The sequence below is a fragment of the Melospiza melodia genome, chromosome 9 (genome assembly GCF_035770615.1).
Source record: "Melospiza melodia melodia isolate bMelMel2 chromosome 9, bMelMel2.pri, whole genome shotgun sequence".
Lineage (NCBI taxonomy): Eukaryota > Metazoa > Chordata > Aves > Passeriformes > Passerellidae > Melospiza > Melospiza melodia.
In genome coordinates this window covers 1,011,665-1,036,744 of record NC_086202.1, presented here as the reverse complement: position 1 = coordinate 1,036,744, position 25,080 = coordinate 1,011,665, and the positions used below count along the sequence as shown (strand labels likewise).

The following is a 25,080-nucleotide window of genomic DNA, read 5'->3' as shown; positions in this document are numbered from 1 at the left end:
CCAGCTTTTCTGCAGGAAGGAGCAGGAGTTCTGTCTGCTTGTATTGTGACATCCCAGTGCCCCTTAGAGGGGACTGCTTTGGGGCCAGAGCAGCACCTGGAGCTGCTCAGGCACAGAACCACAGGAATGGGGAGGTTGGAGCAGCCCCCAGACCCAGCCAGCAGTGCCCAGGCCATCCCTTCAGTTCCAGCCCTGCTATTCCAGGTTCTGCCCTGCCCCAGGGTGCCCCTGCACCCCACACCCAGTGCCAGCAGCTGTGCCCACTGCCCAGCACACACAGCAATCCTTTCCTGCACCCCACACCCAGTGCCAGCAGCTGTGCCCACTGCCCAGCACACACAGCAATCCTTTCCTGCACCCCACACCCAGTGCCAGCAGCTGTGCCCACTGCCCAGCACACACAGCAATCCTTTCCTGCACCCCACACCCAGTGCCAGCAGCTCTGCCCACTGCCCAGCACACACAGCAATCCTTTCCTGCACCCCACACCCAGTGCCAGCAGCTCTGCCCACTGCCCAGCACACACAGCAATCCTTTCCTGCACCCCACACCCAGTGCCAGCAGCTCTGCCCACTGCCCAGCACACACAGCAATCCTTTCCTGCACCCCACACCCAGTGCCAGCAGCTGTGCCCACTGCCCAGCACACACAGCAATCCTTTCCTGCACCCCACACCCAGTGCCAGCAGCTCTGCCCACTGCCCAGCACACACAGCAATCCTTTCCAGCCCCAGAACCAAGGACAGCGCTGCAGCTTCAGCCCCAAAAGTGCCCAGAGCAGCCTGGGAGGGTGGGACTGCATCCCTGGAGCGGGGATTGGGCACTGAACCCAGCGTGGAAATGGAGCAGAACTGACCAAAGCGTGAGATTGGGCTGGAGCCACGGCCCAAGGTGTGTCCTGTGAGCCTTGGAATAAATCCCTGCTTTATTCTTTACCTCTGTTCCAGGGAGCTCTGAGCATCACTGCCCCAGGTGTGTCCTGTGAGGGAATGGTTTCCTTTGAACAAATCCCTGCTTTGTTCTTTAACCCTGCCCAGCCCTGCCCAGGTGTGTCCCCAGGTGCCACCCCCGGGGATGGGCACTCCCCAGAGCCCCCAGATCTGTTTCCCCAGCCCTGGGCAGGGTTGGGCTCTGCCCCCTCCATTCCCTCCCTGTGAATCAGCTCCTGATTCCAGAGGGTTTTCCCTGCCTGAGATGTTTTGGTAACATCTCAGCCACATTGAGATGTTCTGGTGGATGCAGGAGCAGCGTTTGTTTCACAATAAAGCCATAAAAACACACAGCTGCAATTTGTAAGGAGATCTGTGCAGAGCATCCAGACACGTCAACCTCCAGCTGACTGTGTCTGAATTATTAAATCAATATTTTATTCTTTTAGGAGGAAAAACATCACATCTGAGGGGAAAATTATTTTTAATACAAACAAAACACGGGCCTTGAAAGGCTCAGCCTACCGTGCCTACACTCGCAGCCCCCTCAGATGGAGAAGGTCTTTATTAAAAATGCTCTTTAAAGTTAAATGAATTCTTGTTTTGCAGGCAGTGCCTGTTCCAAGCAGAAGCACAGCTTTGCTGTGATTCCAGGGAAAAGCTTTTCTCTTCAAAGGAGAAAAAAGAGAAATATATATATTAAAAAAAAAGGATATTTTTGTTCATGGGGTAAAGCCTGGTCCAAGAACTGACTGGTCTGGGTTGGAGGGACCCCAAATCCCCCCAGTGCCACCCCTGCCATGGCAGGGACACCTCCCACTGTCCCAGGTGCTCCAGCCTGGCCCTGGGCACTGCCAGGGATGCAGGGGCAGCTCTGGGAATTCTGATGGTCAATCCCCACCTGGTGTCATTGCTTCACAACCAGTGATGGCCACGTTGACTCCAACAGGTGAACGTGGAAAGGCTCATTTGGAGAGGTTTCAGTGATTCCTCCCAGCTCAGACATGTCCCAGCAGAGCTGGACACCCCACGTCCTTGAAAAGCTGCCTGGGATGTGAGCTCAAGCAAGCAGGAGATTTACAAAGACTGGGTTTTTCTCTCTAAATAAATAACAAGCTGAGAAAGGAGTGTTCAGAGAATGCTCAGTGAATTGGCAAAGATTTCCTTGCCTTTTTTGAAATCAAACCCTTCATTTTATCAGCAGCTGACTCCAAAATGAGCTACAGAAGGCACTGGGGGAAGGAGATGATCTTAAAGGTCCCTTCCAAGCCAGACCATTCAATGATTTACCTTGAAAATTATCCCCAGAGTTAAATATTGGCAAATTATTCACTTCTATTAAAGAAGGCAAAGGGATTGTGGTCTGCAGTGAAGGTGAGAACTCAGGATCATCTCACTGACTATTCATTATTTAAAAAAAGAACAAAAATAAATCCTTGCTTCTCTCCCACAGCCAAGCCCTGCTGAGCACCTGGATCAGGAAATACAACAATCAAAAAGCAGTTGGAGGCTCCTCCCTCCCTCCCAGGAGAGGAGGGAAAAAGGTTCAATTTACAGAAATTTTGACAAATGTGAAGCATCCAGTCAGGGCTGAAGCCAGTTCCCTGTCTGAGAGGAACTTCTCACAAACTCCTGAAAGCTCCCAGCCAGCTCCAGGTCTGTCTCTGGCAAGGGAAACTGGGACAAACTGGGGACGCTGGGAATGCAGAAATGATGTTTTTCCTTGGAACGGGGACGGAGTTTTCCCTTTCAAGGAAAAACATCATTTCTGCATTCCCAGCATTCCCAGTTTGTCCCATTTCCCTTCCCAGTGTGGAGCCTTCAACCACAGGAAGCTCAGGTGGAAGGAGCCCCCGGGGAAGTGCCAGGATTGCTCTGAGCAATGAGAATTCCTTGGGAAGGGCAGAGGCAGCAGCGCCTGGCAAACACAAGGCAGGGACACTGCCCTGGCCCTTGAGCACCAACCAGCTGGAATTGCTCACAAACACACCCAGAGCACCTCTCTGAATCCAGAGGAGTAAAGTCAGAGTCTCCTGGGAACTCTGCCGTCATTTGTTCTCATTTCTCTGACTTCATTTCTGCTCGGGATTGGCTCTCCCAGCAATGATCACAGCAACAGGGAAAGCTGCTCCCAGGGGGGTGCCATGAAAGCAATGTTTACCAAAGTAAACCCGGGCACAGAAATCAAAATACAAAGAACTGAGTTAAAAAAAAATCACAAAGTACTTCAAAAAGAGAACCAAAATGGCTTTAACTCTTGCTCAGCCACTAAAATATCTCTAGCCTTGTTGGGAGGCTGAAAAGCAGAGAAAAATCCATCCCAAACTGACCAAAACCTCCCAAAATCATCCTTTGCACACCTTCACATTGCCCACATTGTGCACAGTTTGTTCCCTCAGGATTTTACCTAAATGAAGAAAAGCCACATAATATTATCACCTTTGATTTTTCCTCCTATTTATCTTAGGTTCAGACCAGTACAAGCCAGCCAAGGATGCCAGCACACAAACTGCTCCTCACATTACCCAAGCAAAGCCATCAGCAGCATTTTATTGGCACGTGAAACCAAAATGAACCTGTTCAAGTCCTTGGCAGCCCGCTCCACCATAATTTAGCTTTTAATGACAATTTCCTAAATTTCAGTGCCTTGTCCTGGGGGAGGCAAACCCCAAGCTCCTTCTGGAGATACCCTGGGTTCATTCTCCTCCCTGTGATCCAACCAGCTCCAAATGAAGCTGCTCCCCATGCCTGGCCTGGCTGTCTGGGGAGCTTCAGGGATGTCTCTCAGTGCTCTTGGTTGAACTGAAAACCACTAAAAACCATTAAAAACCATTCTTAATTACAAAAGTTAAATATTTATTTATACAAATATGATGAGAAAAATCTCATGCAGACTCTTCACACACAGGAACAGAACCCAAATCCAACTGGGATGGCTTCACCACAGAACTGGGGTTGGAAGGCTGAGGGGAACCCTGCCCACGGCAAAGTGCAAAGTCCTGGGCCGGAGAGCTCTCCCATGGAACATGTGCCAAGGTTTCCACACTCTTCACCAAGATTTACAATGAATAGCTGGTTACTACTACTCAAGGACTGGACAGAGACGGACGAGCAGCGGGAGCGGGTCCTGCAGACCACCAGGCCCCACACGCTTGGTGGGAATGCAGAGGTGCCCAAAGATTGCTTGAGATACTTCCCCTAAATGATGGAAATGCCTTGAGATTGCTCTGGATGGCATCTGCTTCTGCTTAATTATAAATCTGCATCGGAGTCATAACTTGTGTATATTACAAGTAATTTGCATAATTAAAACAATTAAGGGATCGACATATCATGGCAATTAGAAATGCATCGAACTCTGGATGTTGTACAAAAGAGAGCTTCAATATGAAACATTAATTCTTTGAGAACAGAATATCCTTCCCATTCCTGCAGAACAGCCTTCCCCACTGCAGTGGGGGCTCCCCAAACTCCCTTCAGAGGCAGCTCTGACCCCCCACTCCTGGTGCTGCTCTGGGACCCCGAGCGTTTCCTCCTTCCTGGAACCCCTTCCCGCAGCCCAGCCCGGGCACGCGTCTTTATTGCCAGCTCCACTTGCTCTTATCTCATTTTCCGCAGCCTTATCCTGTTTTCCTTGTCCCTCTTTTTGAGGATGAGGATGAACTGGTTGAAGAAATGCTCCTGGTCCTTCTTCTTCGGGACGAGGCGGAAGCGCTGGTCCCGGCCGTGCTTCTCGGCAAACTCCTTGAAGGTTGTCCTGTGGAAAAGGCAAAGTCCCTGAAGGCTGTCCTGGGAAAAGGGGACTGGGCACTGGGGCAGTGCCTGGCACCCCCGGGCTCCTGCACTGCACCCACACCAAGAACCAGGGCATGGAAAAGGGGACTGGGACAGTGCCTGGCACCTGTCACAGACATCTTTTATGGAAAATCCTTTCCTTAGGGTTTTTCCTCCTGGGAAGCTGGGAGGCCTCAGGGACAAAATGCAAACAATGGTTATCTGCTGCTGTGGGATGCAACAGGTGCATCTGGGATGGGTCTCATGGGGTTGTTTCTAATCAATGGCCAATCACAGTCAGCTGGCTGGGACACAGAGCCGAGCCACAAACCTTTGTGATAATTCTTTCTTTTTCAATTCTTAGCCAGCCTTCTGATGAAATCCTTTCTTCTATTCTTTTAGTATAGTTTTAATGTAATATATATAATAAAATAATCAATCAGCCTTCTGTAACATGGAGTCAGATCCTCATCTCTTCCCTCATCCTGGGACCCCTGTGAACATGGTCACAGCCACCCCCAGGCTCCTGCTCTGCAACCACACCAAGAACCAGGGAATGGGAATGGGTGACAGGAACAGGATGGAGAATCCTCCTCTTCCTCTTGGGACGGAGGAAGGTGAGCCCCCACGAGGGCACTGGGGCAGCCAGCAAGGATTAAAATGGCATTTCAGAAGGGCTGGTGGCTGGCAGGGGGTGCTGAGCCATTAAAGCCACGCTCACAGAGCAGTGACAGGGAGGTTTTATTTCAGCTCCTGCATGCTTTGTATTTCCAAGCAAGCTCTCTCCTAGCAGGGTTTTCTACCTTCATTGCCTTTCAGGCTGCACGCCCAGCTCCTTTCCCCAAGGTGACTCTTTGCTTTTTATTGGAAATATTTGGGATTTATTCCTCTCATTGTGTGCCTAAATCAAGGCAGGGAAATGCGCTTCCTCAATGCTTTGTTGTCACAGGGGTGAAATGCCCCTGGCCTCTGGGCCAGCACAGCTTTTCCCCTGGGCACTGGGAATATCAGTGCTGGAAGCAGAGTTTGAGTGGGAAATCAGCCCAGAATATCCCTAATTTTGTTGTAAAATGTTTCTTGTAATTACAATTATTCCAGCCCCACGTGCTGTTTGGATCCGTGTGCCCACGCAGGTCGTGCTGAATAATTGTCTGCATGTTTTAACAGAGAAAACAGTCATTTCTTTGTTCCAGCAATTTAACAATATTTATAATATAAACCCCTTTATTTTCATGTAATTTACAAATGAGAAAGCACTGCCCTAAGCACTGCCACTGCCACTGTGTGAGTCTGGATCCACCACTAGAAAAACAAAGTGAAACATAAATTGTGCCTTGCACAATTGCTGTATTTTAATTTAATGACAGAATCGTGGAGCCACAGAAGGGTTTGGGTTGGAAGGAATCTCACAGATCACCTTGTTCCAGCCCCCTGCCATGGGCAGGGACACATTCCATGAATTTAATGGCATGGCATTAACAGGAACTTTGAGAAATTATATTTCTCTTCCACCAAAGCCCAAGACTAAATGTAATTTCTGAGTAATTACACCTGCATGTGTAATATGGATGAGACTGAACATTGTGGTACTGATTTTCCATAAGTAATGTGCGTTCTATAATCACTGCATATACAGGAATATAAAATAAATGTGCTGTGCAAAGTGCTGCACGTTCTGAGGGAGAGAGGGAGAGGGAAAGGGACAGAGAGAGGGAGGGCGGGAGACACAGATGGAACATTTCCTCTCCCAGGAAAACAACAAAATACAGGAAAATACCAGGGAAGAGATGCCACCCCAGCACTGGAACTGGCATCTTCCTCTTGCTAGGAAGAACTCTGGGCTGAAAAGCTCAGCCTAAATGACCAAGCCAAGCTTCCCAACCCTTCCTACAGCAATACCCACCTTGGGGATAACTTGGATTCTTCCAGAAGCTTCTTGAATTCTTCCTTGGCCAACAGCAGCTTGTTCTTCTTCTCTTTGTACTCCTCCCTGACCCGGGTCTTGACAAACTGCTCGAAAATCTGCCCAGGGAAGGGAGCCAGGACAAGGAGTTATGGACAAAGCCTTGGGGGATTTGGCAAGGCCAGGGCCTGCAGTCCTCATCTGCCTCCCCACGTGCCCAGCAGTTTTTATCCCATCACCTCCAAGCACTGGCCCTCTGTCCTGGCAGTAATTGGGCATTTAATTAAAGGGCAGCAGTGCTGGTGTTGATCCCAGAGGCCCAGACTGGTTTGGGCAGGAAGGACTCAAAGCCCAGCCAGTGCCAGCCCTGCCATGGCTGATGAAATGAGGATTCCATGGCTGATAAAATGATGATTCCATGGCCAATAAAATGATTCCGTGGCTGATAAAATGATTCCATGGCTCCCAGGAATGTCTCTGGATTGACTCATCGTGCCCAGGTGCTGTCCCTGCCCATTCCCTGAAATGAATCCCAAACTCCCTGCTCAGGCTCTTTAGCAGCCCTTTCCATCCTGGCAGCTCCTCATACATTTTCATTCCTGTGTTTCCTTATTATTTTGTTTCACTTTTTTTTCCTTAGGAAAGGAGATATTGGAGAGGGAGCAAATGAAGATGTATGTGCCCAGTCCTGTGGTAAATACCTACAGGAAGCTCTCTGGAGAACCACGGGACAATATGGAATAAGTTCATTTTTCATCCTGTTTATTTAAAAAATGGACGATTCAATATTAAAAATTATTCCTTCTGCAGGATGACAAAAGACTTTTAAGGGAGAGAAATAACCACAGAACAGCAGTGTTCACCTTCTCTGCAAATCCCTGCATCTCTCCTGAATTCTGTAGACTCATCTGCAGACTTTGGTGATAATTAATGCCCAAATTACCAAGGCAGCAAAGCCCCACATCCCTTTGGAGCTCCCCAGAAAAACCCAACCCTGGCAGAGAGCCCCCAGTGCTCTGTCCTGTGGGGTCATCACCAATCCCTGCCAGACTCCTGGAAAAGGTCCTAAACAATGGAAATCCAGCAGTGTCTGCACTATCCCAATAATCCAGGGTAGAACTGTTCCCTTGGAGCCATTTTCCTCCTTCAGCCAGGTCCCCATTTCCAGATCCCCATTCCCAGATCCCCATTCCCAGTTCCCCATTCCCCATTCCCAATTCCCCATTCCCAGTTCCCCATTCCCAGATTCCCATTCCCAGTTCCCCATTCCCAATTTCCCATTCCCAGGTCCCCCATTCCCACGTCCCCATTCCCACGTCCCCATTCCCAGTTCCCCATTCCCAGGTCCCCATTCCCAATTCCCCATTCCCAATTCCCCATTCCCAGTTCCCCATTCCCAGGTTCCCCATTCCCAGATCCCCATTCCCAGATCCCCATTCTCAGGTTCCCAATTCCCCATTCTCAGGTTCCCCAATCCCAGTTCCCCATTCCCAGGTCCTCATTCCCAGGTCCCCATTCCCAATTCCCCATTCCCAATTCCCCATTCCCAGGTCCCCAGTCCCAGATCCCCAGTCCCAATTCCCCATTCCCAGGTCCCCATTCCCAGGTCCCCATTCCCAGGTTTTCCAGGCTCAGGAGCTGTTTCTGCACCCCAAAGTTGCCCGTGATCAAACCTTGGAGCCCCTGCTTGTCCAAGGAGAGAGCCCTGGGAACCACAGAATATCCTGATGGGAAGGGACTCACAACTCCCAGACCCCCCCAAACCCCACAGAGTCCAGCTCCCAGAGCCCCCAAAACCCCATGGAGTCAAGCCCAGCTCCCAGAGCCCAAACCCCACCCTGTGCCTGGTGAGCATCCCCCCGATGGGCAGAGCCAAACCTGTGTGTGTCGCCAGGTATGTAATGTAAAATTCTGATTTTACATTATTATTTCCCTCTCCCAGGGCAGCTGCTGCAGGCTCCTGGTCAGTCTGGGGGTGCTGGCTGCAGCAGGGCCGTGTGCATGGGGCACTCACCTGGGGCATGGGGCACTCACCTGGGGCATGGAGCACTCACCTGGGGCATGGGGCACTCACCTGGGGCTCGGGGCACTCACCTGGGGCTCGGGGCACTCACCTGGGGCTTGGGGCACTCACCTGGGGCAGAGGGCACCCACCTGGGGCTCGGGGCACTCACCTGGGCATGGGGCTCATGGCACTCACCTGGGGCAGAGGGCACCCACCTGGGGCTCGGGGCACTCACCTGCTTCCTCTCCTCAGGGTTGAGCAGGAGGTAGCGTGGGTCAAACACGATCTTGTGCAGCTCCTTCTCCCACGTGGAGAACGCCGACACCTGGGCACACACAGAGCATTTTGTGAGGATGGGCAAGGGCTGAGTGAATGCTCCTGAGCTGAGCAGCCCTGGGCAGCATCCTGGGCATGGCTGAAGGTGGATTTTAGTCTCTGGCAGAGCTCTGGTGGCCCCTTGTCACAGATCTCTTTTATGGAAAATCCTTTCCTTAGGATTTTTCTCCTGAGAAGCTGGGAGGCCTCAGGAACAAAATGCAAACAATGGTTATCTGCTGCTGTGGGATGCAACAGGTGCATCTGGGATTGGGCTCATGGGGTTGTTTCTAATTAATGGCCAATCACAGTCAGCTGGCTCATGTTTTGCGGAGATAGCCAAAAACTCCACAACTTTGTGAAAGTTGTAAAGTCAGTATGTTTATTACAGCACGCATGTGGAGAGTCTAATCTGCACACAACTTCCACAAAGTTGTGGAGTTTTTGGCTATCTCTGCAAAACACTCAGACTTTCTGTCTGAGACACAAACCTTTGTTATCTTTGTTTTTCTATTCTTAGCCAGCCTTCTGATGAAATCCTTTCTTCTATTCTTTTAGTATAGTTTTAATGTAATCTATATCATAAAATAATAAACCAGCCTTGTGAAACATGGAGTCAGATCCTTGTCTCTTCCCTCACCCTCAGACCAGGAGGGATTTGCTCCTCTGGAGATGCTCCCTGTGCTGGAGGAGCCCACGGCAGGCAGGAAATGCCATTTTGTGCTGCACTTTGGGCAGCAGAGGCACCAGTGCCCTCAAAAGGACAATTCCAGCTGCAGAGCTGGAGCTGGGACCCAGCTGGGGCACACAGGGAGGGCTGGCAGTGAACACCCTAAAGCACCACAGGGATGGGAATGAGCCATCCTGCAGGGCTGCTTCCAGCCCCATGGAGCCATGGAATCACACAGCACTTGGGGATGGAGGGACCTCAGACATCACCCAGATCCATCCCCATCCCCTGCCTGGGCAGGGACAGTTCCCACTTTGGGATGGAGGGACCTCAGACACCACCCAGATCCATCCCCATCCCCTGCCTGGGCAGGGACAGTTCCCTCCCACCAGCTCAGAAGCCTCTACAGCATCCCTGCTAATTCACTGGCAACAGAAAAATCTGAAGGAAATAAAATATTCTAATCACTCCAACTAATTACTAAAGAATGAATTCACTAAAAAAAAAAAAAAAAAAGGATGTGAAGTGTAATTAAACAGTAATTAACACTCCAGCAGGAAAGCTCTGATGAAGCAAAGTGGCTTTAAGTGGACTTGTTTTCCTCTCAGAGTGGCTGGAGAGTGGAAAGTCCAAAGCTCGGGCTGCCTTTGAGACCTGAGACCTTTGGGGTCCCCAGAGGCCAGGCTGCCTTTGGTCCCCCCAGCATCCCTTCCCACAGCCCAGGCTCCCCTCCCTGTGCCCTGTCCTGAGCTCTGGAGTTTCCAGCACCAGGAATTCTCTTTTCCTGGTGCCTTTCACACTCTCCTGGACATCAGCCTTGTTCCCTGCACAGATCCCCCTCTGAGCTCAGGCTAATTAAGCTCAGACTAGTTCATCACATAATCATTCCAGCTGATGATTCTGAGCTTAGCAATTTTTACACTGCACATTTGGCAAACATCGCCTAAAATAAGCTGGTAATTCTGATTTCATCCCAGGTACACTTCACACACAAATCACACAAATCCCCCTTCACACACCAATCCCCCTCTCTCCCTGGGATTAAGAAGGGAGAACCTTGAGAACAAACATCCCCTGGAATCCTCTCAGAAGCCTTGAGAGCAGCCAGCAGGGAGAGGACCTTCCTGGAAATGCTGGCTTAGAATGTGGATATTTTGATGCTGGGTGGGAGAGGGAGCCAGGAGGAACCTTAAATTTCGGAATTTTATGGAAATTTTGAAACTTCCAGAAGAATATCCAGATTCCATTTTAACAGAGGAAAACTCACCCCAGGCTTCAGAATAAAGAGTGGCTGTGTCTTGGAGCTCCCCCAAACCCCCTCTATTTTTAAAATGTTACAATAAATATTCTTCTCTTGACATAATTTCTGTGGGAAGCTGCAGAACTGCACTGGCAAACTCCATCTGCTCCGAGCTCTTTGTGATTCCATCCAGCAGCTCCTTCAGGAGGAGAGGGCAGGGGATGGTCATTAAATAATCAGATTTAAATGGCATTAATGGTCTCCCTGTGCTTCAGCCATGCCAAGCAGCTGCTGCTGAACTGGGCAGTTGGAAAATGTTCAGGGTAAAAGCAAAGTAACCTAAAGTAACCTGTTCTATCCCCATTTTTAAACATCACTGAATCCAAACTGTGAATTACCCAAATTTCTTTTAGGAGCAGATCTTACACAGAAACACCTGAGAATCCTGTTCTAGAACACCCCTAATCCTTCCAAATACTGACTGATTGCCCCCCGAGTTCCAGCCTGCCAGCAAAGCCCTCACCCAGGGCTCCTTCATGGCCCTCCTGCATTTCTGCAGCATAAATAACCAGCTGTATTAATAAAGCAGCTCTGGTGTGGGGATAATTCATTGCTGAGCTGCTGAAGCTCTAATTATCCCCTTTTAAAGCCTGCTGATTGCTGGGATAAATTTTATAGGCTTTAATGCCTGACAGGAGCCACCTTGGGCTGTATTTCCTGCAGGAGTGACATCCCCTTTATGGGACACACGTGGCAGGGTGGGGGAGGCAGAGGATCTGCACCCACTGCTCATTTCACACCTCCCTGTCCCACTGAGCCCAAACCCAGAGCATTCCCTGTTCCCAGCACAGCTGGAACCACCTCCAGAACACCCTTCCCCAAGGGTCTGGATCAGCATTAATGGCTTTATGCTGCCAGAGGGCAGGGCTGGGTGGGACATTGGGAATTGGGAATTGTTCCCTGGCAGGACTGGATGGGAGATTGGGAATTGGGAATTGTTCCCTGCAGGGCTGGGTGGGACATTGGGAATTGGGAATTGTTCCCTGGCAGGGCTGGATGGGATATTGGGAATTGGGAATTGTTCCCTGGCAGGGCTGGATGGGATATTGGGAATTGGGAATTGTTCCCTGGCAGGGCTGGGTGGGAGATTGGGAATTGGGAATTGTTCCCTGCAGGGATGGATGGGATATTGGGAATCAGGAATTGTTCCCTGGCAGGGTGGGCAGCCCTGGCACAGGTGCCCAGAGCAGCTGTGGCTGCCCCTGGATCCCTGGCAGTGCCCAAGGCCAGGCTGGACACTGGGGGACAGTGGGAGGTGTCCCTGCCATGGCATGGTGGCACTGGGTGGGATTTGGGGTCCTTTCCACCCCAAAGCACGCCTGATGCCAGGATTTTGGAAGGGCAGTCAGTGCAATTGGCTCCCTGGAGTCCCTGGGGTCAGTGGTGATGGACAGCCCAGAGCTGGCCAGGACAGGGCAGTGCCCACAGCCCCACGTCCCTCTGAGCCCCTGCTGGAGAGCTGCTGCCTCTGGACATCCCAGGGCTTGTCTGGAAAGGGTCCCAGCTCCAGGGGTGACAGTGGGGACAGGGACAGTGTCACAGCCCCAGGGACAGCACCCCAGTGTGGTTCCTGACTCAGGGCATGGCTCCAGGGCTGTGCTGTGTCCCAGGAGGGGCCATTCCTTACCCCTCTCTCCAGCAGCATGTCCCTGAAGTGGGTGATCCTCTCCTCCAGGGGCGGTGAGATCCGTGGGGCTGAGCCTTCCTCCCCTGCCTGCTCCTCCTCAGCGCCGGCTGGGCCTGCAGCCTGGCACTCCTCTGTTCTGCACAGGGAAACACAGACAGGGTCAACAACACTCCCCTGCACAGGAAAACACAGACAGGGTCAGCCACTGCTCTGTTCTGCACAGGGACTTCATCCTTTGGATCCTTTAATCCTCCCTGGGGCATCCCAGAACCTCCCACGCCCACAGCTGGGCACCAAACCTGGGCTGGAGGGGGCTGCAGCAGCTCCTGCTGAGGCAGGAGGGTCACTCAGGGCCACCAGAGGGATCTGACACCCAAACTCAAGGTGCAGCAATGTGACACCTTCATACAGCCCTGCCAAGGAGGGGGGACCTTAAAGGGGGAGCATTCTTTCATTACAAAAATCACAGTAAAGGATTCACTTCAGTACAGCTGTAATAATCCACTGAAGCCTCAGATTCTGTGGGCATTTACCAGTATTTCCCATTCTGTGCTGCTTTAGTGTGTGGGGCTGGGCTCACATCAGGGATGCTGAGCTCTGTGCACAGAGCAGGGAGACAAAACAATTCCTGCTCCAGCTGGGCACCAAGGACAAATGACCCAAATCTCAGCCCAGGAGCACAAACCCCGTGGGCTGCAGAGAGAAAAACAAGCAGGGTGGGACTGCAGGGGCTAAAGCTGGAATGGGACAATGAACTGCAAGGTGCAAATGGAGCAGAACTGATCCCAGGGACAGAGCCCGTGCCCGGCCGTGCATTTTGGGGCCATTTTGGTTCATCTTGGGTGCAGCCCTGGCTGGGCTCTGGTGCTGCCCAAGGTGGGTCCATGGGGGAGATGCTTTGGATAAATCCCTGCTGTATTCTGTGACTCTGCCCAGCCTAACTAGGCCAGGTTTCCCAAGGGCTCCCAGCACAAAGGCTGTGCTGCCCTCTCAGAAGGACACCTGGCAGGAGCTGGGCACTCTGCACACCCCAGAGCTGCATTTCCAGCTGTGCCTTCAGCAGAGTGTGAGGCACACCTGGGAATGAAGGTCAGAAACAGCAGCACCTGGGGCTGAGCAGGGAAAATCTGCTGCACCTGAGGGAGGGAAACATTTATCCCTTTGGAGTGACCCACAGCCTTGTCTGCAGCCATTGGATAAAGGAAGAGTCCCCCATGCAAACCCAGGTGATGTGCATGGGAAACAGGCTGCAGGGAATCCTGGCCCTGGTGAGGAATGGACACCTGGGGAATGCTCCATCACTCACCCACACAGAGCCAAAACTGCTTTAACCTGCCCTCCTTTGCACCAGCCCTCCCACCATTAGACAGACACAGGGAAACTTTGAACTCACTTATTTCTCTTGGTTTTGATGCTCAGATCATCATTTTCATCCCCTGGACAAGAGCTAACACACTTGTCTGCTGAAAAGATATAAGTCATTATTAGATCTGAACGAGATAAATGGGGATACAAACTCCTCAGATTGACTTCTCTTCCCTGTCTCTGCTGCTCAGGTATTTCCTGCCTTTCACCCCCACAGAGGGTTTTAGAAATAACAAGTATTTTATAAAATCCTCGGAATTGCCTTCATCCAAATGGAAGGCACAGCAATAAAGTGACCGTTTCCAGTCAGCAAAATTCCTCATTTTTCATTCATGACATGATTGCTTTAAATCTTATTATTGTTTCACCCATCCTCCCTCCTCCCTTCCCTTCAAAATGCAACTGAAGACATTCCTGCAAAGTCATTTCTGTGCTGACAGCCTGAGGGATCCCCTGGAGGTAATTCTGTCCCACTCCTCCCCCTGGGATCTCAGAATGCTTTCCCAGGAATTCCAGCGGCACCAGGCAGGGCTGGGGACATCCAACAGCCCCAACAGTGCTGAGGCTGCAGAGCAGCCCCAAGGCCAGGGCAGCCCCTGGTCAGGCCTGCACATTAGTCCTTGAGGGGCTCAGGGCTTGGATTTTCACTCACAGACAAGGGAAACAAATCCTGATTCTGATTCTTTTCTGTCACCTCTGCCAGCTGCAGCTCTCCCCAAACCCCCAGGGTCAGTGCCAGCAGTCAGATCCCTGCAGGGGCTGCACGGGAGGGTCCCCAGCACAGGGGCTGGCCAATGTTCATGTGCTGGCCCCAGGCATGGGCTGCAGCCTCTTGTCTGAGTGCCAAAGGGCCCAGACACCGGGGGCAATTCAGCAAAGGACATCAGCACTGGTGTCAGCAGGAGTGCTACCAGCTGTGTTCAGGCCAGGCTGGACACTGGGGCAGGGAAGGTGTCCCTGCCGTGGCTGGGGGGACACTGGGGGACATTTGGGATCACTCCCAACCCAACCATCCATGATTTGGTGACTCCACACTGTCCATTTTCTGTTAATTAGCAGGAAAATCCTGCTCAGCCCCAGCAGCCAGGCAGACCCTGAGCAGCTGAGGAAGAGAGCACAGCAGAGCAATTGCTCGGGACTCTGGAGGAGCTGCCCTGCTCCCCAAGCCCCTGGGATGGGACCCCACCAGGGAGGAGCCACATCAACCTCCTGGAACCAACCCTTGGTGCAGGAGGAGTAATTGCTCATTTCTCAATTTCTCATTTCTGCCCAAATTCAAAAAGCACTTGATCCCTCAGCAGAGACAACCCCGAGCATCCCGTGGATAACTTTGCTTGACATCTTTTTTTCTTTTTTTTAAGATGTTTGATTTGAAAATCCTAATTAAATCTCAGCAGCAGCCACTCAGCTAAATAAATGTGGGAAGCATTGTTGGGAACACTCAGCTCGTTTGTGTTATTTATTTACTGGAGATTACAAGCTAAGAGAAGAGGTAACAAATAATCCCCCTCACCTCAGAGCTAATCTATACTAATTATGAACTGCTCCAACCCTGAGCAACCACAGGGCCCAATTATAGCAGGGAGGATTAAGATATTTAACAACAATGGAAGTCATGGCCATAAAAAACCAGGAGCATGAATCAAATCTTTGTGGTAGACATAATAAATGGAAAGGATGGAGCACAGCAAAAAATAGATTTTTAAAGTGGCACCTCTCAGGCCCGAGTTAAGACTCTTCTGTTAATTAATTACAGAGCAGGAACAATGCTAGAGACCATGAACAATGACCCTCAGCTTTGTCTCTGGCCATCCCTCGGCAGGAATTCACTGAGCTCACAGCACATCCTGCAATTAAAAGCTCTGTTTTTCTCCTGAACAATGAATTTCAGCAGACAGGCTTTGCAGGAATTTCATCCACAGCTAAAGCTCTTCAAGTCATACACAAAAATTATACAGAAATGTACCCACAAGCACCTGCTGTGGAAATTCAGAGAGGAAAATGGAATTACAGGCTGTGTCAACAGGAGGACACAGACAGAGAGCCCTCCTTGGAGCTGCTTTTCTGCTGACAGAGGAGCTGAAAATGGCTCAGTTTCATCTCCCTGCAGGCAGCTGGTGCTTCTGTGGGGTGTGCAGGGGTCATTTGGGGTTTGCAGCGTTTGTTTCGGGTTATAGCAGTTATTTGGTGTTTGGTTTGCAGGGGTTCACTGGCAGCTGTGCCCCTGGACCAAGGCCAGTGCCCATCCCTGGTGCCCAGGGGGACAGGGCAGGTCCTGCAGCAGCCTGGCAGTGCCACCACCCCGGTTCAGTTCCAAAGCACAGTACTTGGAAACAAGCACCAAAGTCCTGCTTTTCCCCCTGCCCAGCAAGGAGCAAGCAGCGCCTGGAGGATGTGGCTGTTCTTTCACACCAAACCCAGAATATTCAAGAACCCTGAGCAGCCAGCCAAGGCCAGGAGCAGTCCCAAGGCTGCCATGGCTGATATCCCCAGCAAGGGACACCCCTCCAGTGCAGCCAGTGTGGAGCCTCAGGAGCTCTGACAGGGACACAGCAGCTCCCAGAGCTGGGAGCCTTTCCCCAAAGCTCCCTTCTGGGATTTCCTTTCCTTTCCCCAAAGCTCCCTGCTGGGATTTCCTTTCCCCAAAGCTCCCTGCTGGGATTTCCTTTCCCCAAAGCTCCCTGCTGGGATTTCCTTTCCTTTCCCCAAAGCTCCCTGCTGGGATTTCCTGCTGAACAGCCGGGCTGGGTGATCCCCAGCCATGGAGTGATGCAGTGCTGGGTGATCCCAGCTCTGGGAGCAGGAAATGATGCACTGCTGGGTGATCCCAGCTCAGGGAGCAGGCAGTGATGCACTGCTGGCAGTGATGCACTGCTGTGGGAGCAGGAAATGATGCACTGCTGGGTGATCCCCAGCTCTGGGAGCAGGAAATGATGCACTGCTGGGTGATCCCAGCTCTGGGAGCAGGCAGTGGTGCTCTGCTGGCAGTGATGCACTGCTGTGGGAGCAGGGACTGATGCTCTGCTGCTGCACACCCTGAGCTCGGGCAGTGAAGCCCACTGTGCCTCCTGAGAGGGACTGCAGCCAGCAGAGATCCAGCTCCTGCAGGAGCCCTCCTGCTTCTCTGCAGCAGGGAGGAGGCTCAGTCCCAGCCCGGCACTGCAGGGAAAAGGAAAACAAGGATTTGTGGCCAACATGGATTTCCCTGCGCTGGGAATGCCCCCGGGTTTCCTCTCTAACTCGGGGTGTCACACCCCACGAGCACACCCAGCCCAGCCCCTGGGGCTCCAGGGGAGAGGGGAACAAGGCCGGGTTGGGGGGTTGTTACTTGGTGCAGCCTCCAGCTTGCGCTTGTGCGGGGGGTCCTCGAGCAGCCGCTTGATGTCCCCGCGGTGCCGCAGGTCCAGCGGCCGCTCCCACACCGACAGCTGCATGCTGGGGTTGAAGAAGAACACCCGGTCATCTCCAGTCCACACCACACACCTGCTCAGGAGACACACCGGCCTCAGAGCCTGGCAGACACCAGCAACATGCCCACAGCGGGGCACCGCAGCTCCGGGACACCCAGGGACACCTGGGGACACCCCAGGGACACCCCAGGGACAACCCAAGGATACCCCAGGGATACCCCCGGGCACACCCTGGGCACACTGCAGGGACACCACAGGGCACATCCCTGTGCCATCCCCATGGCATCCCAATGACATCCCTGTGCCACGCCCATGCCAATCCCTGTGCCATCCCAGCTCTTGCAGAAGGAAGGGGACATGCAGGAATTCAGGTAGAGACAGGCTGGGCTGGCAGGGTCCCATGGATCCCTGGATGTGCCCACGGCCAGGCTGGATGGGGCTGGGACAAAGGTCCCATGGGTGTCAGCCCCTGGCTATAAACTAAATAAACTAAACCAGGTGTAAACTGATCATTCTAGGGGTAAAGAAGATAAAAATCCTTCTACCAACCACTCAGGCCACAAAGCGCAGACAGGTTTGTCTATTTAAAAATGCCACAAGAGCTCGACCCAGCTCCTGCTGTCAGTGCTTGGGGCATGAGGACCACGAGGCACAGCCTGTGTCACAGCCCAGTGCCAGCCCAGCTGGGCACAGCCGCCCTGCAGAGCCCAGGCTTTGGCTGCCGCTCCCTCCCTCACCCTGCTCAGGCCATGGGCATGGAGCAGCTCTGCCAGGAGCCCCCAGCCACGCTGCTGCAGCCCTGGCAGCGCTGTGCCCCGTGCCAGCCCAGAAGGGCCCTGGCAGCTCCTCACCACGGCGATCCTGGCACGGGGGCCGATGCCACGGGCTTGTTCCCGCTGGGACCGCTGTCAGCCTCGCTCAGCAGCTTGAAGGAGTGATCCTGGGGACACAGAGGGGTCAGCCAGCAAACTGAGCAGCTGCACGGAGCTGATCTGGGGTACAGATCCCACCCTGCGGCCAGAACTGCAGGAGGGGCTTTACGGACAGCCCTCGCCATCCCAGCCCAGGCCAGCCCTGGCCTGTGTTTGTGCAGCTCAGGGCTCCCAGGGCTCTGCAAAGGGCTCTGGAAGGGGACACACCTTGTCACTGTCCCTGCCCGTGGGGACATTCTTCCTCTCCGTGTGCAGGATCAGCGTTGGGGGGCAGGCGGCTCTGCTCGGGTCCTTGCCACACTCTGGGAGGAGAGGAGCAAATGTGGAACAAATGAACAAACTCACAACCAGCCCAAACTGCTGAGCAAACCCCAGAGCGCTGCCCGTGGCTCTGAGCCTCCTCCTGCCACTCCTCCCCTTCATGCACAGCCCCTGTACCCAGAGTGCATCTCCTCTCCAGACACCCCATTGCAGTGGGACACAGGGGCAGGGGGAATGGGATCATGGCATGGCATGGCATGGCATGGCATGGCATGGCATGGCATGGCATTCCAGCCCAAACCACTCTGGGTTCCATGGGGCAGATTCCCCTCGAAATGCTACTCCAATTATTTCAAAATTCTTCCAGGTACAGAACAGGCCCCCATTTGAGTCTCTCAGAATAAGACAACATTAAACCCATGGCATTTTGCTCAGAAGATGGCTTTATGGGAGCAAAAAAGATTCACGAACCAGAGCCATTCATTTCCACATTAAAGGAGGCAGGAGCAGGCAGCTGCTGATACACATCAAAAGGGGCTCGGAATTCATCTTCCCTCCCTGGGTATCTGGTAATTGGGAATCAAAGCCTGGCCAGGCACTCGGGTGCTCTGGACACAGGAGGTGACACCCGGTGCCAGTGCCTGGCTGCTGGGAGGGGAAGGGCAGCCCTGGGCAAGGCCTGGCACACAGGGTGGCACAGGGACACTGCCTGGGGAGCCCAGGGACACTGAGAGGGCACCAGCAACGGCCAGGGTGACATTGGTGCTCTTACACTCACCATTGATTTGGGAAGCAGCCATGGATTTCATCCCTGTGAAATACAGGGTGAATTTCCTCCCTGTGAAATCCAGGGTGAATTTCATCCCTATGAAATACAGGGTGAATTTCATCCCTGTGAAATCCAGGGTGAATTTCATCCCTATGAAATACAGGGTGAATTTCATCCCTGTGAAATCCAGGGTGAATTTCCTCCCTGTGAAATACAGGGTGAATTTCATCCTTGTGAAATCCAGGGTGAATTTCATCCCTGTGAAATACAGGGTGAATTTCATCCATGTGAAATCCAGGGTGAATTTCATCCATGTGAAATCCAGGGTGAATTTCATCCCTGTAAAATCCAGGGTGAATTTCATCCCTGTGAAATCCAGGGTGAATTTCCTCCCTGTGAAATCCAGGGTGAATTTCATCCACGTGAAATCCAGGGTGAATTTCATCCATGTGAAATCCAGGGTGAATTTCATCCCACATGGGCTTGAGAGACAGGAAACATTCCCTGCCTTTGGAAGCTCTGATACAACTCATGGAATGGTTTGGGCTGGAAGGGACACTAAAGCTCACCCCCTGTCCTTTCCCTCCCGTGAATTCTCCCTGTCCTTTCCCTCCTGGAATTCTCCCTCCCAGCCCACCCAAGGCCCCAGGACAGCCCTGGTTGCTGCAGCCCTGGTGAGCTCTGCAGAGGCAGCTCCTTGGGCATTCCCATGTGGAACCTGCTGCCACAGCACTCTGGGCAGCCAGCACGTAGAAAAGAGGATGGGAACGAAAAAAAAAAAAAATAAAGAAAAAGCAAACAACCAACCAAATAAAACAACAAAGGGAAGCCCTGAAGGCTGTGCACAGCAGGAGCCATTCAGTTTTACACCTGCAGTTGAACACTGAGTGTTTGCCCGCAGTGCAAGGAAAGAGGAAAATAAAACAAAGAGGTTGTTCCTCCCTCCCCAGGCTGGGGAGCCCTCCTGCAGTGGGGCTGGCTGTGCCAGGGGGAGCCCCAGGGCCCCCAGCTTCCCGAGGGAACCCAGCAGTGCCTCCCCATCCCTGACACCTCCTGTGCCCACACTGGCAGGGACCTGCTCCAGGGTTCACTGTGTCACCAAACTGTGTCACCAAATTGTCTAGTTATGTAAATCTTTTGAAAATATTGACATTTTTGGAAGATACTAGGAATAACTATCATTTTCAGAAGAACATGGAAGATACTGCAAGAGCTATTTTAGTTTGTGATATAATTAAATATAGTACCTGCAAATGAAGAAGGCAACCTTTTTAATGTAAAATCATAGGTGAAAAACTATCAACAACAGTACACTGAGGAGGTATTTCAAGAGAAGATTTAAAGAATGTGTTCACTGGGCACACCTTCACTCCTTGCTCATTAATTACCCTCTCCCCAACCCTAAGTGCTCAGACTGAGCTGCAGCCTGACAGGGAAGCCAGCATGAGACATTTCCAGCTCCTTTTCACCCCAGAGTCAGCAGCACAGCCAGCACTGTGAGTTCTGCTCGCTGTGGAGGATGAGGGGGGATGGAGATAAAGGCTCCTGATGAAAGAGGCTCCTTCTCCCAGGCTCCTCCAGCACAGGGACATGAATAATTCACAGCATGCAAGCAAAGGTGAAGCAGCAAAACTGCCTTGGGTACAGCACAGAGGATGCTGGGTGTGATCACAAACAACTCCTTAAAAGCAGAATTAGAGAGGCAGGGGAAGAGTGAAGATGGATTCAATGCCATGAGGAGCTGTGGACAAGGCACAGTCAAAATTTGTTTTGTAAGAGGCCAAACCTCCATTAATCTCAAAACAGATTAACAGTTTGACTCTTAAGTGCTCCCAGTAACTGATTTATTAACTACACACATCCCACACTGGGGTTTGTCCTCCCCCAGCATCTGCACAGGGCAGCTCTGTCTGTGCCCACAACCTCATGGCTCTGGAGTTTGAGATCAGCCCAAAACCTCCCCTGCCTGATCCCCAGCTCCTCCTCTGCTGCTTCTACTCAATCCAAGGTGGGATCCCAGCTCTGATCCTGCCCTGCTCCAGGCACTGGGATCTCAGTTCTGGTCCCACCCAATGCAGGTCCTTTCCCTGCTCCAGGGACACAGCTCCTGCCTGCCCACACTGGTTTCCTTTTAACTCAATTTCTTTGCTGCTCTGAGCACTCCTGCTGTGCCCTCCAAGTGCTCCTTTCCCCTCTCAGAACAAATCTCCTTGAGCTGAGCTTTTCTCCTTATGCAGCAAACACTGCCCACCCTCCCTGTCATTGTTCAGGGCATTTGGAGTGGGAGCAGGAGGAGAACTCAGACAAATTCAGTGTTGGTGTGGAGTTCAGGGACAAATGAGAACCCAAATTCAGTGTTGGTGTGGAGCTCAGGGACACACTCATTCCATGGCTGCATTCCCAGGCACACAGCCACCCTGCCCATGAGTTGCTCTTTGCCACTGCCCTGGAAATCACAGAATCACAGCCTGGGTGGGGAGGCACCATAAAGCCCATCCAGGCCCACCCTTCCACTGCCCCAGGCTGCTCCAAGTCCTGTCCCACCTGGCCATGGACCCTTGCAGGGCTGGGGCAGCCAGTTACTGAACAACTGGAAAACAATGGTGTGGCCAGCTGAAGGTGATCCCCTTGTGATGGAACAACACCCTCTGCTTGCAGACAGGCCCAAGGGTCAGAGCAGACCCTGCAGCTTGGCAGAAGGGCCCAAAGAGGAGTTTTTAGGGTTTAAAATGTAACACAGTATGGTAATGTAATGATTCTTATAGGCTGTATGTAAAAGCTATAGGATTTGTATCTTGTACTGGATTGGTTAGTGAGAACCAGAATATTCAGCACAGAAGAAGATTTATGGTATTGGAACGGGAACTTCACTCTTATGCTTTTAGTCTCTCACCCTCTCATCCTCTCTACCCCTCTCTTCTCTCAGTCCTGCTCTGAGCTGTGGCTGCAGCTCCCAGCAGGGCCCTGCACCCAGGCCCTGTGCAATGAACCCCAAATCCCAGCAGGGCCCTGTGCAATGAACCCCAAATCCCAGCAGGGCCCTGCACCCAGGCCCTGTGCAATGAACCCCAAATCCCAGCAGGGCCCTGTGCAATGAACCCCAAATCCCAGCAGGGCCCTGCACCCAGGCCCTGTGCAATAAACCCCAAATCCCAGCAGGGCCCTGCACCCAGGCCCTGTGCAATAAACCCCAAATCCCAGCAGGGCCCTGCACCCAGGCCCTGTGCAATAAACCCCAAGTTCCTGACCTGGCTGCAGAGATCTCTGCTCTCCATCCGTCCCCACCATCCTACCCCCCCGATGCCCCTACAGCCCAGCACAACCCCAGCGGATCTGGGAGTCCCAGCCCTGCATGAGGAGGTTCAGCCTGGCTGCAGGGACACAGAGCATGGGCCCAGGCCCTCCCAGCCCTGGGGACAGCACCCACCTGCTCGTGCCTGCTCCAGCAGGTTGGTGGCCATCAGGGTGACAGTGGGCGCGGCCAGGGCGGTGACACGGGCGAGCTGTGCTGGCACCAGGGGCCCCATGGAACTGTCCAGCCTGGAGGCAGAAGCTGCAAGCAGAGCACAAGGACAGGGTGGAATTAGCCCTGGTAAGCAATAATTCCCTTTAAAACCCTCAGGTTTTGTGCCCAGCCCTTGGCACTCGAGGCCATGGCAGCGCTGAGCTGCTCTGGGGGATCTCGGGGAGCTTTTCCAGCCTCAGTGATTCAGGGAATTCATCTGCTGAGCACATCTCCTGCCCCCACTGCAGGGTTAAAACAAGGTTTGTGTTCAGCTCGATTCCAGGCCACGATGCCCACGGATCTTCAGCCAATGAACAGTGCCAGAAATTTCAAATTAATGAAAATGTGGCCCTCAAAGTAAGAATTTGCCAGGACAGATCGATGCCCTCCCAGCAGGTCACAGCAAGATCAGTGTTGTCATTTTAAATAACATCCTCTGGTTTCCACTGTTACTCATCACAACTTCTTGGTGTCCCACTCTATCCACGGGAAATTATTTTGCCAATACTTTAAAAGTGCAGCTTTATCCAGGGCTTCACAGTCTGCTGGGACAAGGCCCAGAGCAGAAACTGTGATTTGCTCATGTGCATTCATTATTCATGAGGAACCAGAACCAGGCCAGTTAAACCAGGCTCTCAGTCCTGCAGAATAACTCCTGCCTGCTGCCACACCTGAGGTCCAACCTGGAGCGTTCATTCCCAATGAACTGGGAAGTTTTTCAGGAGCTGAGCCACACAAGAGCCACCCAACCCCATCTCCTGGCAGGACAAAGCCAGGTGTCCCAGCAGCAGTGCCCATGTCCCATTTCCCAGCCACCAAAGACAAATGCCATTTGTTGTATATTCATGGCTGTACATCCCATCCCATCCCATCCCATCCCATCCCATCCCATCCCTGCTTTAAGGCAGACTGGGAATATCACAATTCCCAGCACAGCCCAAGCTGCAGGATTTCCTGCAGGGATATCAGACAGCTCCCATCACAACTTCTGCACACCCTGGAATAGGATGGATCACTTCTGAAACGTTCAGTCTGTTACAAAAGCCTATTCACACACTCTGAATGCTCTCACGGATCTGTGTCCCTGCATTTCCAGGTGCCACAGCACAATATTCCAACACAGAGCACGGAATCCCAACCTGGTGTGGGCTGGAAGGGATCCCAAATCCCACCCAGTGCCACCCCTGCCATGGCAGGGACACCTTCCCCGGTCCCAGGCTGCTCCAAGCCCCGTCCTGCCACAGACATATCTTATGGAAAATCCTTTCCTCAGGATTTTTCCTCCTGAGAAGCTGGGAGGCCTCAGGAACAAAATGCAAACAATGGTTATCTGCTGCTGTGGGATGCAACAGGTGCATCTGGGATTGGTCTCATGGGGTTGTTTCTAATTAATGGCCAATCACAGCCAGCTGGCTGGACTCTCTGTCCAGGACACAAGCCTTTGTAATTCATTCTTTCTTTTTCTATTCTTAGCCAGCCTTCTGATGAAATCCTTTCTTCTATTCCTTTAGTTTTAATATAATATATATAATGAAATAATAAATCAGCCTTCTGAAACATGGAGTCAGAACCTCATCTCTCCCCTCATCCTGGGACCCCTGTGAGCACCGTCACACTGGCCTTGAGTTCCATGAGTTCTCTACACCCAAAACTGGAGTGATTTCCATAACTTGCATAATTATCCCTGCAATTGCACCCCGCACTGGAGACGAGCTCTGCTCATTCCCCACTCGGCTCTGCCGCCTCTCAAACGTGACGTGCCATTATATAATTTCAGCTGCTTCTTTATGCTGATTTATTACCCCATCCAGGAACAATATCAGTGCATCTTCTGATGTGATGGAAGCAATTATCCCACGGCTTCCATCCGCACCAGAGTCAAGTACATATAAATATATATTTATATACACATATATATGCATTTCATACATGCAGATGGGGTTCAACTGCTTATTTTAATTATAACTGCTGCTCACCAAATAAGCTGGAATGATTTAAGGCAATCTTAACCTTTAAGGAATAAATATTTATGCTTTGGAGCTCTTTGTGCTTCTGAAGAGCAGTCTTTGCAATGGATGGCTTTGGAATACAAACACAGCCTGGACGGAGTTGAATGTCACGATGCAATATCAGCCTCTGCTCTGAACTGAACATAACCTGGGCTGGAATTACACCTGAGTGTGAACCCTTTGTGATTAAATTCAGGCCAATTCTACTGCAAAACAATCCTGAGGAGAGGGAGGGAGGGAGGAGGGAAGTTGTGTTCCTGTGAAGGTCTGGGTGCTGGCAGGGCCAGGGCAGGCTGATGAGCCAGTA

General features: G+C 52.1%; 1 protein-coding gene across 1 annotated transcript in view; it reads right to left on the bottom strand.

The window, feature by feature from the left end:
• Positions 1-3,760: 3,760 nt before the first annotated feature.
• Positions 3,761-25,080, bottom strand: part of TCERG1L (transcription elongation regulator 1 like) — a 48,958-nt gene continuing 27,638 nt past the window's right edge. The window contains exons 5-13 of the mRNA XM_063162966.1: positions 22,687-22,812; positions 18,437-18,531; positions 18,149-18,237; positions 17,216-17,370; positions 13,916-13,985; positions 12,523-12,658; positions 8,846-8,935; positions 6,606-6,724; positions 3,761-4,685 (exon numbers count right to left, since the gene is read on the bottom strand). Of these exons, the coding sequence (XP_063019036.1) occupies positions 4,529-4,685; positions 6,606-6,724; positions 8,846-8,935; positions 12,523-12,658; positions 13,916-13,985; positions 17,216-17,370; positions 18,149-18,237; positions 18,437-18,531; positions 22,687-22,812 (1,037 nt within the window). The 3' untranslated portion in view covers positions 3,761-4,528. The remainder of the gene's footprint in view (positions 4,686-6,605; positions 6,725-8,845; positions 8,936-12,522; positions 12,659-13,915; positions 13,986-17,215; positions 17,371-18,148; positions 18,238-18,436; positions 18,532-22,686; positions 22,813-25,080) is intronic.